Raw genomic sequence first — 20683 nt, 5'->3', positions numbered from 1 at the left:
CCATATACAATGAACATCATCTCTCTCATATGCTGAAAATATACAAGCTGCTATCCTGGTTTAGACTTACAAAAACAAGCCTCAGCAAATGTTGGGCTTATACATTTCGCTCTCCTCTTCCTGTGCTGCTGTGAGGAGATGGGAAGTTTCTACTTATGTATTAGATTAACTCTAGTTGAGTGTGTTGTCCAAACCTGGACAACCTGTGGTTAACCTTAACTATAGTTAGTTGAAACAAGTCAGGTTCATAGACCTTGTTTCCACTAACTATAGTTAGGATTAATCATAGTGTCTGAGTTTAGACGACATAGCAAGCTGCGATTAGTCTGAAATGGAAGTGAAAGCTTCTGAACTCCCCTGAGACTTCACTGAGGCTTGTTTTTGTAATGCTAAACTGTTGTTTAGAGTTACATCCTAACTGGCTCAAGCATTGTGATAAGAGAGCAGCTTTCAGTGAAAGTCAAATTACACCTTATACGCAATGCACATGACGAAGTCCCGACGTATATTTTTTTAAAACATGAGCAGTTTGGAGAGACTACGATTTTGAGTGGTGGGTGGGAGAGGTGCTTTCTCCACTGGCCATTTTCCCACCCAGAATAAACCTCTGCTAGCTACTTCTCTTCCTGCAGGCTTCTTTATCCATAACTGCCACTGTAAATATGCCGCTGGAACAGACAGCTTGGTGGGGAGGCATTTTGAGCAGAAGAACATTGCCTCGAGCTCTTCACAGGAAGGGCAACATAAAATGGCAAAACCTAGCTGCTATGTGCTTGATTCCTGGGAAGTGTCCCTCTTTTAGAAGAAAATCCCCACTTTCCTCTCCCTCTTACATAATCCTCCCCAAGGGAAATTGAACATTGTAACAAAACAATTTTGCTGGAACTAGGTAAGGTGAATTACACTAGTAACTTGGTAACCTTTGTGCAGTTTCCCCCGTGAAAAAAGTTAGAATTGTACCCTAGGATATTTGAGTTACAGACATTTATAATGATTTTTTTTACAAAGTTATTTGAGCAAGGAGGCGAAGCAAGGAAAACCACAGGGCTGAGCCTTAAAATTTTCTCTGAAGCCCCATATAATATTCTTCTCAATGCATCCCTCGAGCCAAGGACGCAAATTACATCTGCCAAAAATATCTCTATTGTGCCATGTGCACAAAATGCAAACAGGTTTTGTTTTGTCTTCTGTTTTCCTTCCCCTCCCACATTTTTAAGTCTTTTAAAAATGGCCGTTTGGCTTTTGCCTCTGTGCAAGGGCCAGGTGCAGTTGAGGGTGATTTGCTCAACGTATCTGTACAGCCGTGCAGGCCCCCATCCCTCCCCTTCTACTGTATTCTCATAAGCAAATGAGAACTAAGCTAACTTAATCACAGCCTTGGGATGCTGCCCTACAGCACAGTCATTCCGCCATCTGGTCGGTATAAAATGTTCCATGCAAGGGGAGAAGGAAAGCCAGTTCAAAGGCTTTCTAAATTCAGAGCTTTTTGCCCCATGGTTTGTGGTGTATCTTATGTGTATATTCTGCCTTCCCCTTTTTCTCTCCAAACTGCTGCCTTTTAATTTTTTTTAGAAACTTTTTTTTTGGGGGGGGGTGCACCATCTACCGGGTTCTGCACTTGCCTCCTTAGAGACTTGCCATGTTGCTAATTTGCATGTAATTGTTTACATGAGTAGCCTAATTTGTATTTTTCCAGTGGGCAAAACCCATGTTACCAGTGGCATTTTGATAATTCTGTTAAATAAAAAGAAGTGAAAAGGACTTAGAAATCATTTTTTTTTAAAAAAACTAAGCACAATAAGTTGTTTTAAAATAAACAAGGGCTGCAGCTCAGTGGTAAAAGCATGTGCTTTGCATGTAGAAGGTCCTAGGTTCAATCATTGGCATCTCCAGAGAGAGCTGGAAAGGACTCCTGCCTGAAATCCTGGAGAGCTGCTGCCAGTCAGTGTAGACAATACTGAGCTAGATGGCCCAATGGTCGGACTTGGTATAAAGTAGCTTCCTATACTTTTATCATTGGTTCATTTTGAAAATTAGGTTTTCAGGTACAAATCCCTCAAATTTTCAAGCTTAATTTTGCAATATTTACAAAAGAGAAATGAAAATGGAGGGAGCAAATCTATGCACCAGTGTGTAAATATGTGCTTTTTTAAAAAAAAAAGTCATCTAAATTAGGGTGACGTGTGTAATTGTATGAATGTCAAATTGGGGAACGTTTGGTACAATAGCACTTTGACGACACGTAAAAGTCTGCAAATGAAAAGGAAATACAAACAGCTCTAAAAATTTTGTTTTATGTTTCTTTAGCCTTTAAATTACTCCCATGGACTGCAGTAATGCTTTTAATTCTTCAGCAGTAGCTTTATTTGCACATTTCTCCTGATGTTCCTGGTGATGACCTCAGGATTTGCAGGTATATATAGGGCTGAAAGAACTAAAGAGGCAGCTAACAGGTGCTTTATTCAGATATATTAAAATCTAATTGAATGGATCTCTTATTCAAGCAATCATAATTAACCCTTTGCTTGAATTTTACTGTGCAATCCTATATATGTCTGCTCAAAAGTAAGCCCAATTGTGTTCAGTGGGGCTTATTGTCAGGTAAGATTGCACAGGATTGCAGCCCTAATTCTGGTTTGGCATGATATCTGAATGGACATAGCCATTGTCCCATCTACGGTGGCCATTGCACCATGGAAATGAGAGTGCTTCACTAATGAAAATAAAGGCTCTGTGCCATGGCTTGCCTTGTACATTTGGAGTTCAGACCAAATGCATCACTGTTGTATTTTGAATTTTTTTTATCATGTGTTATGAGGTCATGATCCAGCATGAGGGAACATTGGTTGAAAAGGTGACCTATAAATATTTAAAATAAACCATAGTTTATTTATTTATTATTTATTATCATTATTTTTACCCCGCCCTTTTTCCAAAACGAACTCACGGCGGCTTCCAGATAAAAGCACACATATAATTAAAAACATACAAAAGTCTAGATTAAAATTGAATTAAACAATTTACAGTATTAAAATCATTCATACATACAGTTAAAATAATTCAAACTCAGTTTAAAATAATACAATTAGACAATAGCAATGCAGCACCCTTCAAGTCTTGTCCTTAACAGCTTTCAGTTCCAAAGGTTTGTTGAAATAAAAAGTCTTTGTTTGCCGATGGAAGGACTGCAAGGAGGGGGCCATTCTTGCTTCCCTAGGAAGGGAGTTCCAAAGCCACGGGGCAGCCACCGAAAAGGCCCTATCTCGCATCCCCACTAGTCGTGCTTGTGAGGACGTAGGTATTGAGAGAAGGGCCTCTCCTGAGGATCTCAGGGCCCGGGCAGGCTCATATAGGGAGATACAGTCTGACAGATACCCTGGACCTAAGCCATATAGGGCTTTGTAGGTCATCACCAGCACTTTGAATTGTGTCCGGAAACAGAGTGGCAACCAGTGGAGCTTTTATAACAGGGGAGTCGTATGGTCCCTGTAACCAGCCCCAGTTAACATTCTGGCTGCAGCATGTTGCACCAACTGAAGTTTCCGAACAGTCTTCAGAGGCAGCCCCACGTAGAGCGCGTTACAGTAATCTAAACGCGATGTAACTAAGGCATGTGTCACCGTGGCGAGATCAGACGGCTCAAGGAACGGGCGCAGTTGGCGCACTAATCTTAATCGTGCAAAAGCACTCCTGGCCACCGCAGAAATCTGGGCCTCCAAATTTAAAGCTGAGTCCAGGAGCACACCCAAACTGCGAACCTGCGTCTTCAGGGAGAGTGTAACCCCATCCAGCACAGGCTGAATCTCTATTCCCTGATTTGCCTTTCGACTGACCAGGAGCACTTCTGTCTAGTCTGGATTAAGCTTCAATTTGTTCGCCCTCATCCAGTCCACCACTGATGACAGACACCGGTTTAAAACCAAGACAGCTTCCTTGGAATTAGGTGGAAAGGAGAAGTAGAGTTGGGTGTCATCAGTTGGGTGTGATGGCATCAAATCCCTGGACAACCTCTCCCCGTGGTTTCATGTACATGTTAAATAGCACGGGGGGACAAAACTGAGCCCTGAGGGACCCCACAGGCTAACGGCCAAGGAGTCGAACAGGAATACCCCAGCACCACTTTCTGTGTTCATCCCTCCCGGAAGGAACGGAGCCACTGTAAAACAGTGCCCCCAAATCCCATCCCAGCAAGGCGGCCCAGAAGGATACCATGGTCGATGGTATCGAAAGCTGCTGAGAGGTCCAACAGAACCAACAGCGACACACTCCCCCTGTCCAGTTCTCTGCATGGGTCTTCTACCAAGGCGACCAAAGCCGTCTCCGTCCCATAACCAGGCCTGAAACCAGACTGAAATGGATCCAGATACTCCGTTTCATCCAGGAATCCCTGGAGCTGGGAGGCTACCACACGTTCTTATTACTTGCCCAAAAATGGGATATTGCTTTCTAAAATATGATTAGTTCAAACCATAGTTTGTGTGATATCTGTGGAGAGGAAACTAAGGCTACTAAAGTAGGCTTCATAACTGAACTTGGATTTCAACTGTGGTGTCCTCTTTCTAAGTCCAGCACTACTTCTGCTGTGCCACAATACTTTTAGATAAGTTATTTATTCTCTGTTTGCAAGCAGCAAGCACAATTTGGAACTCTGATTAGGGCATTGAGATTTATTGTCATGGAAAAATGATCAAGTCGATCCTGACTTATGGCTACCCTGTGAATAGGGTTTTCATGGTAAGCAGTATTCAGAGGGGGTTTACCATTGCCTCCCTCTGAGGCTAGTCCTCCCCAGCTGGCTAGGGCCTGCTCAGCTTGCCACAGCTGCAGAAGCCAGCCCCTTCCTTGTCTGCAACTGCCAGCTGGGGGGCAACTGGTCTCCTTGGGATTAAGCAGCTTGCCCATGGCTGGTATAGCACAGTGGGGAGGAGAGCCTGGCAGGAAGTCAAGAGTCTGTGAGTTCAAATCCCCACTTGTGTCTCCTGGGTGTAAAGATCAAGATTTATTGTCATAGGCTTCTAAAATTATGTTTTTGTGTGTGCACATATATGTATTTGTAGAAAACCTGTACTAGTGCACCGTTTAATACATATTAGAGCTATCACCCAATTAAAGAAATCTTCAGTTGATTCATTGCCTGAGGTTTAGCTAGTCTGTCAGTCAATCAGTTGATTAAATCTGCATACATTTGCATATGGGTAAAACAATAGTTGTGTAGAAATGAGCAGTATAGCCCTTGCTTTTAGACTGGGCCATTCAGATGTTACTGGACTCCATCTGCTCCAGCCAACATGGTCAATGGTCAGGGATGATGGGAGTTTGAGTCGAACGACATCTGGAGAGCCAAAGGCTTCCCACTCCTGATGCACAGGTGTCCCGGCTGGTGCTATCTTAGAAGAAGCTTTCCCTCTCGTGTGAGAGAAAGATGCCTCTTCAGGTTGCCTCATGCAGTTTTGCGATCTGCTAGAAAAGAAAAGAAAAGCAGCAGCAGCAATATTTAAAAAGAGGTATCTTGCCCAATTAGGAACATAGGAAGTTGCCATATACTTAATCAGACCAGTGGTCCATCTAGTTCAGTATTGCCTACACTGACTGGCAATGGCTCTCTCCAGGTTTTCAGACAGCAAACATTCCCAGCCCTCCCTGGAGATGCCAGGAACTGAACTTGGGACCTTCTGCATGCCAGGCAGGTGCTCTACCGCTGAGCTACGACCCTTCCCTAATTAAGTTGGGATACCTTTTCGATTGACCAAGAGGTTTTTAACTGATTAGTACCACTGACTGACTGATTAACCGTCGTAGCCCTAGTGTATATTTTGCATGGTGCACTAGAACGCGTTGTTTTTCCTTTCCATTCTAGCCGGGGGCCTCATGGACGGAATAACGGAGCCTTGTCTTCCAAGTCTGGATTTAGTCCTCCTACTACATCCCGTGAGAAGGACTTCCTGTCGATGCTGTGCAAAAATCAGTTGAGTCCCATTAGCACCCACACAAATTATGGGGCTTCTTCAGCCAGCAGCAGCAATTCAGGCTCATACAAGGGAAGTGATAACAGCCCCATTTTGAGGCAAGTGAGCTTCTCCAAGCTGTTTCTCTCCCCTCCCCCACAGTCATCTGAGCCCCCTCCATCTCTGGCTGTCATCCGAGTCTTGAAGATTTTCTTTGTTATACATTATAGCAGGCTCATGCGTTCTATAGGCATTCAAGCTACATCCTTGAAACATTTGAACAGGTGATGGTGATGGGGCGCCAATAACACCTTCCCAACCAATTTCTTTTCCTTGGAGGGAAGAAGCTTTGCAAAAGGCCATGTATTCTTTACTAACGGAATGTCTTCAGGAACTTTTTTTCTAAACCAGTCTGTTGAGGGATAGTATATAATTTAACACTGCTTGCCATTGTCTTGACCTGCGGCGGCTGCAAAAAGAGCCTCTGGTGTTATTGCATACTGTTGTGTTCTTTGATGTGTGCCCCTACTGACCTTCTTTATGTGGCCACTTGTTCACATGGCGTCATTACCAAAGGCAAATGGATGTTGCCTGCTGTCTGCTTAGTCCAGAGTACTTTAATCAGCTCCAGGAGATACGATGTCTAGGAAGGGCTCAGTGGAAGAGCAGCTGCTGTGCATGCAGAAGGTCCCAGGTTCAGTCCCCAGCATCCCCAGGTAGGGCCTAGAATGTGCCTTTTCCAAAACCCACAGATGTTCCGGAGGCTGAAGCTAGTGCAGAACGCAGCCACCAGAATGGTAAGTGGGGCAGCCCGATGGGACCATATGACACACATCCTGAAAGTGCTGTACTGGCTGCCAATCTTTGCTGTTGTATAGGCTTTGGCCCCATCTGCATTATACATTTAAAGCAGTGTGATACCACTTCAAACAGTCGTGGCTTCCCTGAAAGAATCCTGGGAGCTGTAGTTTGTGAAAGTTGCTGAAAGTTGCTTGGAGACTGCTATTCCTCTCACAGAGCTACAGTTCCCAGAGTTCCTGGGAAGAGGGGCTGACTGTTAAAATGCCCTGAGAACTGTTTAAAGTGGCATCATACTGCTTTAAATGTATAGTGCGTTTCTGTCAACTCAAACCTGCTATTGACTCAGTGTCTGTAGTGGGGTGGGGTGGGGTGGGGGAAGGAAAGGGGTACAGGAGCTGTTCAGCTGGTCTCCTGGGAGGAAGGGCAGGATATAAATCAAATAATAAATAAATAAAATAAGAGTAGTCCAAAGAGGTTGCTAATTAGCAAAACAAATATTCTGGGAAATCCTAATCCATCCTTCTCCACCCTAGTCCCCCCTCCAGATGGTTTTGACTACAACTCCCATGAGCCACAGTCAGCATAGTTGTAGTCTGAAACATCCAGAGGGCCCCAGGTTGGCGAAGGCTGTCTTAATCAGAGATATCCTGTATCCTGTCAGGTTGTCCTTATAAGTGTAGGATCAGGCTTGAGAATGTGGCCTTTCCCCACTGTATTCGTAATATTTTACTGCATTTATTTTAAAAAAAATTGAAACACCCCTTTTCTACCCCAAAAGAAGCCCAAGGTAGCTAACAGTATAAAAATACAAAAGACAGTTAATAAAATTAAAAAGGAAATATCTAAAAACTGTCAAACAAAATAGGTAGACACAAACAGAGTGGCAGACCAAATGCCAAGCCAATGCAGCCAGATGAATTTAAAAACTCTTGGCAGAATTAACGATGTCTCTAAAAGGTCCCAAAACCTAATTAATGAGTGCACCAACAGGATCTTCCAAGAGAGAGAGAGTTCCATAACCTCTTAACAGTATCATAGTTTTAGGTCTTTCCTAATATTTCTGAATCATGTGTAGGCAGTTTTTGTTGCTTTGCCATCTAGTTACTGGAATTGTAGAAGAGATGAGACAATGTCACTGAAATACAGACAACCAGAAAAAGGTACATTCTGTCAACAGTCTTATTCCAACCGCAAACTGATGGTTGACTCAAGCACTATCATTCAGCACAGGGATGGGGAACCTCTCTAAGACACATGAAAAAACCCAAACAAATCTGACGGACTTGGAGAGCAGACTCCAAGAAAGGTAACAGTTTCTACTAGGGCTGTGCATGGGCCACCAATTTGGTGGTTGGGGGGATGAAGAAGGAGATGTGCATATCCTGCCCCCGTGCCCCTGTGGTCAGGAGTGGGGGGTGGCAGATTACTGGAGGAGAGCTAATGTTGTCCCTATCTTCAAAAAGGGCAAAAAGGAAGAACCAGGGAATAACAGACCAGTCAGCCTAACATCAATCCCTGGAAAAACTCTGGAGCAGATTATAGAGCAGTCCAGTCTGTAAGCACCTTGAAAACAATGCAGTGATTACTAGGAGCCAACATGGATTTATGAAGAACAAATCTTGCCAAACTAATCTTATCTCATTTTTTGATTGGGTAACCTCCCTTGTAGACTGGGGGAATGCTGTGGACATAATATATCTTGACTTCAGCAAAGCTTTTGACAAAGTGCCCCATGATATTCTGATTAGCAAGCTAGCTAAATGTGGGCTGGATGGAACAACTATCAGGTGGATCCACAATTGGCTCCAGAATCGTACTCAAAGAGTGCTTATCAATGGTTCCTTCTCAAACTGGGCAGAAGTAACGAGTGGGGTACCACAGGGCTCGGTCCTGGGCCCAGTGCTCTTCAACATTTTTATTAACGACTTGGATGAGGAGTTACAGAGCATGCTTATCAAATTTGCAGATAATAAAAAATTGGGGGGCACAGCTAATACCGTGGAAGACAGAAACAAAATTCAAAGGGAGCTTGATAGGCTGGAGCATTGGGCTGAAAACAACAGAATGAAATTCATCAGGGATAAATGCAAAGTTCTACACTTAGGAAAAAGAAACCAAATGCACAGTTATAAGATAGGGGATACTTGGCTCAGCAATACCGCATGTGAGAAGGATCTTGGAATTGTCATTGATCACAAGCTGAATATGAGCCAACAGTATGATGTGGGTGCAAAAAAGGCAAACGCTCTATTAGGCTGCATTAACAGTAGTTTCTAAATCATGTGAAGTATTAGTTTCCCTCTATTCAGCACTGGTTAGGCCTCATCTTGAACTGCATCCAGTTCTGGGCTCTGCAGTTCAAGAAGGATGCAGACAAACTGGAACAGGTTCAGAGGAAGGCAACAAGGATGATCAGGGGACTGGAAACAAAGCCCTATGAGGAGAGACTGAAAGAACTGGGCATGTTTAGCCTGGAGAAGAGAAGATTGAGGGGAGATATGATAGCACTCTTCAAGTACATGAAAGGTTGTCACACAGAGGAGGGCTGGGATCTCTTCTTGACCATCCCAGAGTGCAGGACAGGGAATAATGGGCTCAAGTTTCAGGAAGCCAAATTTCGACTGGACATCAGGAAAAACTTCCTAACTTCTAGAGCAGCCTTTTTCAACCAGTGTGCCTCCAGTTGTTGTTGGACCACATCTTTCCTGACCATTGGCAATGCTGGCTGAGACTGATGGGAGTTGTGGTCCAACAACTTCTGGAGGCACACTGGTTGAAAAAGGCTGTGTTAGAGCCATACAACAATGGAACCAATTACCTAGAGAGGTAGTGGGCTCTCCAACACTGGAGGCATTCAAGAGGCAGCTGGACAGCCATCTGTTGGGAATGATTTGATCTGGATTCCTGCATTGAACAGGGGGTTGGACTTGATGGCCTTATAGACCCCTTCCAACTCTACTATTCTATGATTCTATGGTGAGGAGATACATGCAACCTGCACATCTCCTCCCCTCCCTGCTGTTTGCTGCCAAACTCCCTCTTGACAATTATGGATTTCTCCTGGTGGACCCAATCCAATCCAGGATGTTCTGGGGCTGCTTCAATCTGATCTGAGCAAATTCTGGGTCAGCCCAATTCAGTTCAGGATCTGAGATTTGCCTGGATCCACTGCACAGCTGTAGTTCCTACCAGAGCCTTTTCAGTAAAGCCTTACCTTTAAAAACAGAATTGTTGAGCGGAAAAAAATTGCTTCCCTGCCACTTCAAGCAGTGGCTTGGCTGCCATCAACAGCCCAGCGGCATTGCTTTGTACAGTAATTGGAGGGAGATATCTGTCTATCTATCTATCTGTCTGTCTATCTATCTATCTATCTATCTATCTATCTATCTATCTATCTATCTATCTATCTATCTATCTATCTATCTATCTATCTATCTATCTATCTATCTATCTATCGTACTTATATACTGCCCCATAGCCAAAGCTCTCTGGGCGGTTTACAGTATGTGCGAGTGGCTAAGTTTAGCCGAAGACCAACTCTTCAGAGGCCACATGTCCACAGTAGATGTGGCCACCCCACAATCTCATTTGCATGCAGATCATCTGAGGAGGGAGGTCACTAATCAAAATGATAAATCTGACAACCAGCAATTTGCTTCTCCATCAGGGTGTTTTGCTGGGTGGAGAGGTTTAAAGTAGTTGTTTTATTATGAATTATTTCAGACCACTTGAAAATTGCTGATGGTCTTGGTGGACCACTTAATGATTTTTCTGCCTGTTGTGGTGATCGTAATGTGCTGTGCTAGATGCTGTATGATTTTCAAATGTATTTGTATTGCTTTTTTATTTCTTGTATTTTGTTGTGTTCCAGTTTGGACTCCATAGAACTTAACTAGTAATACAATAATATACAATATAAGAAATAAAAGAAGCAATTAAAGAGCAATATGAATAGTTAGCATGGACATGCCACAGACTACCCGAATGAAGTTTGCGGACCACATGTGGTCCATGGACCACTGCTTGGGAACCCCTGAGTTATTTCATTCCTGTGTATCCCACCTTTCCTCAATGAGCCCAAGGTGGGTCACTTCAGAAATAAAGGAACCTTTTAAAAACAGTTTTGACAGCAGCAATAAATGCAGTAAAGCAGCAGTACCGCATTAAGAAGGAAGAACAGATTTAAAAAATACAGCAGTCATTAAGAAGAATAAGAATTTAACCACAGTTATTAAAAAGGAAACCATCAGTTCCGTGTGATTTACTCCTAGGTAAGTGTGTATAGAATTGCAGCCGAAATCACCAGTTTTTACTGTGCACAGAATGTAAACACGGCTTTGCAGGCACAACAGCATTTTTCTGTTGCAGGCGGCCGGCAAGGTACATCTCTTGTGGCGAGAACCATGGCATCAAACCACCCAGTCCAGAACAGTATCTGACCCCTCTGCAGCAAAAGGAAGTTACAGTGAGGCACTTGAAAACAAAACTGAAGGAATCTGAGAGCAGACTCCAAGAAAGGTAACAGTTCCTGTTAAGGCTTTTTCAGTGACGGCAATTCCAATAATGGATGCCATGACCTGTGAGGCTCACTTGGTACCTACGTTAAGATGCTTTAGTGCTGGAATAGCCAATGTGGTGCCCTCCAGGGGTTGTAACTCTTGTTATTCCCGACCATTGGCCACGTCGGCTGGGACTGATAGAAGACCACGCGACTAACTTTGGTCTATTACTTTCAGTGAGTCTGCTCTGAGTAAGTCTTAGCTGGATATAGCCCAGTGTATTTTACTGCTTGGAACAAATTGTTTATAGCTGGGTTTTGAATAGTGGTTGGAAGTGACTTGATGCTGCTTGTGTTGGTTTGATATGTAAATTTGTATACAAAAAAGAAGCTACATTAGGGATTTGGAGTTATGCAGGAGCTATTAGAATGAGGAAATGACTCTTCCAGAGATTATTTCAGACGTGGAGTTTGGAATGCTTTTTGCAGTAGGGGTTTACCGCTTCCATTTCCATGTGCAGCACAAGCTGTTAGATCTCAGCTGTGTTGGCTTCCACCATTTGAAAGGCTTTGAGGATCATGGAAATAGCTTCAGCTGATACCACTGAAGTGCTGTCTCACATATTGTATTGCACCTACAGAGATACCTATGAGATATTACATTCTCCATATGAATGGATGATACCTAGTGAGCTCATACAAAGGAGTCCACAGTAAAATGTGAATTGAGTGGAGCACACAAGCTCATCTGGTTATGAACTTTATCTAGAGCAGGAGTGTTCAACTTGTTGGACTCCTGTTCCCATCAGCCAGAAATGATGGGAATTGTAGTCCAACAAGGTCTGGGTGACATGTTAGCTATTCCTGATCTAGAGGGTGTGTTAGCAGTAATCCCTACCTGCTCTGCTGAGTGTCTGAATCCACTGCTCAGTAGTTATGGTTTGTTTATCACGCACACTACATGGAAGAATCTAGTTACTCAGTTCTGTACCACTGAAATAATAAAATCTTAAGTGCCTCATTCCAGATTCCAGTTTTTGAGGAAATGCATCCTACCACTTAATTAATTCTGTTTTCTAGACCTAGAAAAAACCTCTAGCTCTATAGAGACTTCAGAAGAGATAAAAATAGTGTGAGAATTTACAGAATTGTCCATGCCTTGCTCTGAAATGTGTTGTTTCAAAAACTGTCCAGATTTTGTTATTTGGGAGAAAAGATTGCCAAACTGGGCAGCTGTACTGGGTTTTGTTATTGTTGCTCAAGTCGACTGTCAAAAAGGCCATTTGTACTGGCATTTGGCACACAACAGAAATACCTATTATGAAAGATGTTTCTAATAATAATAATAATTTAATTTTTGTGTCGCCTATCTGGCCAAGGCCACTCTAGGCGACGTACACAATTGAATTCCAGTAAAATACAATTTAAAATACGCTGTAAAATACATAGCAGTACAATACAGTCGACAATAAAGGACTAAATTACAGCATAAAACAGTATGTAAACAACGGGCATTCAGTAATAGTGATAAAAGCTTAGCCCACCCCGGAGGTCCCGAAGGCCTGTCCAAAGAGCCAGGTTTTTAATGCTCGGCGAAATGCATCCAGGGAAGGGGCATGTCGAAGATCGAACGGGAGGGAGATCCAGAGAGTGGGGGCCGCCACTGAAAATGCCCTCTCCCTAGTTCCCACCAACCTAGCTGTTTTTGTTGGTGGTACTGAGAGAAGGCCCTGCGTGGCTGATCTAGTCAGGCGGCTAAGTTGGTGGTACTGGAGGTGCTCCTTCAGGTAAACTGGGCCGAGACCGTATAGGGCTTTAAAGGTTAATACCAACACCTTGAATTGGGCCCGGAAAGCAACTGGAAGCCAGTTTCAGTTCAAACAAACAAAAAAACTTAGAGAATCCACTTTAGATTTTTAAGGCTAAATGACATGCTGCACTGCAACTGAGAAAAAATATTTGAGAAAAAATAGAGGGCAATATCTGGTTCTGTTAGTCCACAAGTGGAATGGACTTCTGCTCATGCAACAGGACTTACCCATCCTTTTCTCTCCTTGCATCTCCCTACATCCCCCCACCAGGGGAACCCTCCATGACAGATTTGAAGGTCGGGATAGAAGATTGCAGGGAACGGGTGGGAGGGGATTCCACTCACGTAGTAGTGAATTTCACGCACAATGTTCTTGCTTAAAGATGAGGACACTCAGTGTATCAGAAAAAAGTTTTTTTGTCATCACTTCCTTCTGGTAAAAATCACTTTCCTCTCTATTACAGGGTAGCCAGTGTAGTGCCCTCCAGATATTGTTGGACTACAACTCCCATCAGCCCCAGTCAGCATTGGTAGTTGGCAGAGATGATGAGCCTTGTAGTCCAATAGCATCTGGAGGGCACAAAGTTGACTGCCTCTATGAATTAACTGTCTGATACAGGCAAAAACCTCTGATATGTTCTCCACCTTCATGTATCTTGTCCAGCTGTCTACTGTTGGTCACAGGATACGATGCCTTTGGTCTTTTTCTCTCTCTCACTTCAGAGAAACAGAAATCAAGGAACTCAAATCCCAACTCGCACGCATGAGGGAGGACTGGATTGAAGAAGAATGTCACCGGGTAGAGGCCCAGCTTGCCTTGAAAGAAGCAAGGAAGGAGATCAAACAGCTCAAGCAGGTTATCGAAACCATGAAAAACAGCTTGGCTGAGAAGGACAAAGGGATTCAGAAGTACTTTGTGGACATCAACATCCAGAACAAGAAGCTGGAGTCCCTGCTTCAGAGTATGGAAATAGCACAGAATGGCTCTCGTAATGAGGATCGGAGTCTAGAGTATCCATGTGGATCGCCTGATAAGTCTTTGACTCTGAGTACAGCCTATTCCAAAATGGCTGACAGCGTATTCATGGAAGACCACTCCATAGAGGATATGGCAGATAGTGGTGTGCTGCTTAACGATGATGTGGCCAATGGGAATGATACATTTGAAGAGACCATGACTGATACCACAACTGAACTGGGTCATCCAGCTCTCTTTCCACCTTCCTCCTTAAACCACCTGGATCTCATAAGGAACCTCACAAACTCCAAAGAAGAGGATGACAACCACAGCCATGGTGTGGCAGTGGAACAGGCAGTTCAGGCTGATGTGTTGCTATACAGCTCAAACATGGAACAGCTAATTCAAAACATATTCAAAGCACAAGATGGAAGTCCCATCAGTCCATCCCCAGCTTTGAAAGAATCTGATGGATTTTATCCTGAAAGTATCACAGACTTGCCCGTGGACTTGACTCCATGTGATCCAAATTCTGCTATCCTTCTGTCCCCCGTGGAGTCAGCACACAGCACTGTGGATTCTAGGTGTTATGAAAACAGAGTCATGAAAGAACTAGACTTCACAGACTGTCATTCTGAAGTCTTTGAGGATGTTATGAAGTTGCATGAGGGAAGCGTTGTGAAAAGATACTGGAGCAGCAACTTCCTCGTAGATGTTTTGGCTGTAGCTGCTCCCATCCTGCCAACAGTAATGTGGATGTTCAGTACTCAGAGAGGAGGAACAAATCCAGTCTACAATTTTGGAGCATTGCTTCGAGGATGCTGCCTGGTGGCTCTGAATTCCCTTCGCCACGTACCCATCAATGTCCAACCCTAGAGGAAATTCTCTTGCGTCGTGTGCAAAAGAGGCTAAGTTCTGGTGGGTGTGGTGGTTCTTCTAGTTGCATACATATAATGGTGGGTCTGTCTGTTTTGCTCCTAAATGTTTGATTTGCACTATATTTAGTTGAAAACATGTTCATTGTTTGAAACTGAAGAAGAAAGGCTATTGGTGGCATGGAAACTTACTTCCACTAAGTGTAAACACAAGTGCATTTTTTTTAAAAAGAAGCATGTTAAGCACTTCTCGTTCTGTCGTCAGATGTGTGGATTGTTATACCAAATTGTTTTCGCATGGGAGGGGAGGTTTACTCTTAAAAAGGCAGCTTACATAATCCTAGCATGTACTGTCTGTGCTTCTTAGTGGTGCTTTAATAATGTAATTGCCCTGCATTCCACTGATCCTGTGTACAAGGGGACCATAACCAAAAGAAGAAGAAAAAAGAAGTGTTATTGTAGATGGGTGGGGAGTCTTGACTCTTGTGATTAACCATGCTTATAAATATGACTGTGAATATATTTTATGAAGTCTGTTTTAAGTCTTAAATGAAGTCTTACTTGGAATGTACTGATGTCACTCAAGTGTATGAAGAAATATTTTAAATGTATATGTACTAACTTATTTTTTTCTTGTTAAACAATCTTTTAAGGGGAAAAAGGTTTATAATCACAAGTAAAGCATGTTCAAACTGACTTGGTGTCTTTGATTTGGCTGAACATGGCTTATTACAAAAAGATTTATGTGCTTGCAAAAGTTAGAAAATAGTAGGGGCAACAGCCTGCATAGGGCAGGGTTGAGGGACCTGTGGTCCCCCAGATGTTGCTGACGTACACCTCCCATCAGCCCCAGCAAGCATGGCCAAAGAACAGGGCTGAGTGAATTGTAGTTCTGCAACATCTGGATGGCCATACATTTCCCACAGGGATGATGGGAGGTGTCATTCAACATCTGGAGGGCCACAGATTCCACAGCCCTAGCATAGACATGGCCAAAGTTACTGCTTTTGCTCATGTAGAAGAAAAACACACAGGTGCAATTATTGTTCCTACATTGACCTAAGAAGAGAAAGACTTTGTTCATTATTAATTAATGTATTTGGTTCCCACCCTATGTCTTGGGAGCTTAGAGTGGCATCTTAGCCCCCCAACAACCTTCAGTTAGGTTGGGAAGTTAATGACTTGTGTAAGGAAACTTACTGTTTTACAGCTGAGGCTCAAACACCATGGGCGGTATCCAGCTAATACAGTGGTTCTCAACCTTTATGAGTACAGGATCTCCTTTGTAAGCTCAAAAAAATTAATGAAACCTCCCCACTAATTATAATTTTAGTCTATGTTAATTGAAAAAAATGGTGCGTGGCAAAATCACATCTCCAAATACCCCTTTCCATAAAAAGCTCCCTGCAGACAGGGAGGTGTTGCTTCCTTTTCTTAATGTAAAGGTCCAATCAATTTGAGATCCCCCTCCTCCCTTGACAGTCTGAAGATGTACAGTCCTGTCTCCTAACCCCAGTGGGTTACAGTGTTGGGCTAAGATCCAGGTTCAGATCCCCACCCAGCCATGAAGCCCACTGGGTGACCTTGGGCCAGACACAGTCTCTCAGCCTGACCTATCTCACAGGGTTGGTGTAAAGATAAAATGGAAGGGAGGGGGGGAACCATGTGCACCACCTTGAGCAAGGTGGAATATAAGTGCAATAATAATTAATATATTTCATCTGCAGTATGTGGACCCCAGCCTCAGCCAGCCTGCTGAGCTTTTTTAAAATCGTCATCACCACATCAAGAAGCAACAATGTGGTAGTAGGGATGCTAGATTGTGAAGACAAAAGGGTGGATAGGTTGAGGAGGGGGGTTAGTGCTTTTAGGCCTTGAGATGATCATCAGAACTGATAACTTGGTTAGTGTGCACTTGGGGAATGAGAGTGGAGCAGAAGATGAATCAGTTCAGGCACACACACAGACACACCTGCCACTCCTGCATGCATCTGCAGGAGTGCATGCATTTGGGCATGTGGGAGCGGGAAAGCCCTCAACTGCTGCAGCATCTTGGAGAGAGAGGTTGGGGGGTGGAATGTAGGTGGAATAAAGGGGAAACTAGCATACACACTTAGCCTGAGATGGGGGGCGAGCCAGGCCTGAGCTTCCTCATTGCTCCTTGGCTCTGTTCAGGCCGAAGGCAAGATCCGGGTGACCTCACATATAATAATTTTTAAAAGGAGATGGCAGTAAATCAGGAGCCAAGAAAGGCAGGCAGGCTGGCTGACAGGAAGGAAAGGGAAAGCAGCCTTTCCTTGCAGCCTTGCTTCTTTTTGCTCCACAAAAAGCCCTCTCCCCTCATTCTGAGTAAGGGCATCATCAACAGCAGCTGCAGTGAGAGGAGACGGGAGTCAGGATAGTAATCCCCTTCCTGGTAGCTCCCTCAACCTCCTTTGGCATCTACCATGTGTGGTATAGGCCGGTGCCTGCCCTTGGCGTGCCTGAATGGCTGTCTGGTTCTTCAGCAAACTCTTTCCCTCTTGTTTGGAGCAAGGGGGAGGAGTTATCTGCAGTGACAGTGGGGGGCAGACAGCATCCAGGTAGTGAAGACTTTTTTTAAAAAAATTCTTTACTGTTTGTAGCCCATTCTGGATTACTTTGCACACACACACCCCAGAGGTCACAGCCCCCAGGTTGGGAACCACTGAAGTAATACATTCAATCAGTGCAAGGATTTACCCTTGCAGAATGGAATTTCCCCTCTCTCCTTCCTCTATTCCTGCTCCATAATCTGTCCTGAGGTTTTCCTCAGCCCTCCAGAGCAGATTTGAGGAGAGCACAGGGCACACACCGGGAGAGGGGGAAAGTTCTGTTGCGCTAGTGGATATCTATCCCCTGACGGAACGCGTTAGTACATTGGCTACAACCCCACGTGATGGCAGGAAACCAACTTGTTTACAAATGGGTGTGAAATGTGAAGTATGGCCTTTAGAGTAAAAGGGGAATGCAAGAATTTGTTGAGTTGAACTCTCCTCCCAATGTCATGCTGTCCTTAGACTCAAGATACTGAAAGTCCCACTGTGCAAACAGCACGGGGGTGAGGAGCAGGGGAGAGAGGTAAGCAGCCAGCATGGACCAGCTCAGAATTTTCATGCACCTTCTACTGAAGATCTCTCTCCCATCCCTGCTCTATGCATGATCGGGGTAGACCCAGGATTACTTCAGTCACATGTAGACCTATTACTGTAATCACGTTGGTTCTGACCAGTCTAATAAAATCCTGTCAAAGCCATTGAGAAATTATTGCCCACTTCTGATTATGACTGTCAGAGAAAAGGGCTTTCTGTGGTCCTAGTCATACTATGCACAACTCCCAGACCCCGCCCCCCCAAAAAAATTGTTGGCAAAAAACATGACTAAATGGGTGAGACTGTGTATAGAGATAAATATCCCATTCAAACCAATGCACTGAAGATATACTTTCTCCACAAACTTCATATAAAAATTAAGCTGGCGGTGTTCTTTCTTTTCTCAGAGGTTTACTCAGTGGGGCTAAAGTGCAGTGGAGCCAAAAAGCATTTCTAAGCATGTAAGAAGTTCCACTGGCTTCAATCTTTGCATATTCCGTAAAGGGTTTTTTTTCCCGTGTCTTCCTATGGTGGTCAAACTTGTATGGAATGTTTCATGCACATCTTATGTAGTTAGATTGTTCGTTAGTTACACAGAGACTTTTCTATACCTTTTCTATAGTAAAGTTGTGCATGTAGCCATACCCTTGGTTTACATCAAAAAATGTTCTCAGTTGCAGTCTACTAAAGAACAAACAATGCAACTGTATAACAATGAAGACAAAACTTGGTAGGATTAGAACTCAAAAAATTTAAGACTGCTTTACTGAAGCCTATCTAGCTCAGGGGGACATGATAAAAGTGTATGAAATGATGTGGAGAAAGTAATATTGGAACACCAGGCCATCCAATGAAGCTAAAGATTCAGGACAGATAAAAGTACTCCTTCACACAGCATGTAATTAAATGACAATTCACTGCCAAAAGTCATACTGAGGGTCACCAACTTGGATTACACAGATTCATGAGGGATAAAGCTACTAGCTACAATGGCTATGTTCCAAGCAGGCCTCTGAATGCCAGTTGCTAGGAATCACAAATTAGGAGTGTTGTCTTCAGGTTCTGCTTGTGGGCTTCCCAGAGCCATCTGGTTGACCACTGTGAGAACAGGATGCTGGATTATGAGAACCTTATGCTCTTATTCTAATAACAATAATTAGCCTGATACTTCCTAGGGAGATCCCAACGAATGAGATTATTCATCCATTTGGTTAATCAGGAGCAGATAACAGGAAGTGTTACCAATCATTTTCTATATCCTACTTTTCTTGAAAGATCACATTGCATTTGAAGTGATGGCTAATTAGTAGGGCTAGTCGATTAATCTGCCACTTATTCAACTGATTAGGTATGTCAACTTTATTGCCAACTTTATTTTATATGCTCATCAATACTCCAACCATAAGAATTCCGTAATTTAGTAGTAACAAGGGGCTGTATCTAACACTGTTGCCCCACTAGCACAACAACTATTTCTAAAAATGACTGTAATCCGGAACAATTTATTCACTACTAAATCCCAGTGAAAAGAGTGAAAAATGCTTACATATTTTCCCTAATGGGTAACTAGCCTCTTATACCCTCTAATGGTTGATATGGGAGGCCACATGAGGAGCATGACACATAGGAGGCCAGTGCTACACATCAAACCCAGGAACATTTATCCCAACTTACTCTGCATATTAAAGGCAAAATGGAGGCTGGCCCTCACCTCAGCACAAGTACCAACCTTTACTTTTCAAATCTAGAGTGGTCAGGGTAATGACAAGTTCCTAAATGAGAAACCTGTGAAAACAAGAATCCATGTAAGTGTTTCCAGCTGCCTTCAGCTTTGACAAACAGCCCAAGGATTGGCTCAGCATGCTAATTTAAGAGATACAAACTGGAGCCATTCATTCCTGTGCAATCAACAACCCATATTTTCCTTGGGGAGGCCAGCTTCAAATTGATACAACTCAGTATTTCCATGTGACACATTCTTCAAACTCTGGGATGTCTGGCATAGATGCAATAACCCTTCGTTACCAGGAAAGGAAATTTACTCACACATGGGGTAGAAGAAACCTGATCTCATGCATTAGACTACATCCTAGCTTTGTAGGAAGGACAAAAGCCAATCATGGTGCCACTGACTTTACACAATTGCCTGTCCTGTGATATCACAGAGTATCAAAGGAGACCTGGCCCTTAAAACTTGAATTTCAAGGTCCAGAAGCAGCCATTGTTATATTAATTTGCATAAGCATTGCCAAGGTGCCATGGGGTTTGGATCATCACCTAAGCAGCTCTGGGATTTTTCTGTTGCTTATACATGGGAACTACTAGTTACCCATGCTATCTCAGCAAAGCTTTTGTCTTGGGAGTTTAAAGATGTTGATAAGCAAACTGCATCAGAAGTACAAGGACCCAAGCAAGATTTCAACAACATTCCCACCTTCCTGGAAGGCTGCTGCCTGCAGACATGTTATATTGCTGTTTTCTAAATACAAGTGCTGGAAATGGTGTCACACAAAACTTCCACTTTATTTTCTTGCTGCTTCAGAACTCCTGTTTTTGGTTATGCCCCCCCCCCCAAAGCAACTATGCCATGGCTGGTGTTGATCAATTCTTTTCCTTCTATGCATGATACTGTAAGCTCAATTCTCTTCCCTAGAATTTACAATGAGGCACTTAGTACTGCAGTAAA

The 20683-nt window shown here is 43.4% G+C and overlaps 1 protein-coding gene across 5 annotated transcripts in view; it reads left to right on the top strand.

Moving 5' to 3' along the window:
- Positions 1–15583, top strand: part of SYBU (syntabulin) — a 70056-nt gene extending 54473 nt beyond the window's left edge. For 2 of the 5 annotated variants that reach the window (XM_061605249.1, XM_061605275.1), the window contains 3 exons: positions 5858–6064; positions 11115–11264; positions 13778–15583. In XM_061605249.1, the coding sequence (XP_061461233.1) occupies positions 5858–6064; positions 11115–11264; positions 13778–14888 (1468 nt within the window). In that variant the 3' untranslated portion in view covers positions 14889–15583. Of the gene's footprint in view, positions 1–5857; positions 6065–7971; positions 8053–11114; positions 11265–13777 lie in introns of all 5 variants that reach the window. The other 3 variants (XM_061605259.1, XM_061605267.1, XM_061605286.1) reach the window with 3 other exon arrangements.
- Positions 15584–20683: the final 5100 nt, after the last annotated feature.

Source organism: Rhineura floridana, chromosome 1 (assembly GCF_030035675.1).
Source record: "Rhineura floridana isolate rRhiFlo1 chromosome 1, rRhiFlo1.hap2, whole genome shotgun sequence".
Lineage (NCBI taxonomy): Eukaryota > Metazoa > Chordata > Lepidosauria > Squamata > Rhineuridae > Rhineura > Rhineura floridana.
Note: the sequence above shows the minus strand (reverse complement) of the source record. Positions and strands in the feature narration are given on the sequence as shown.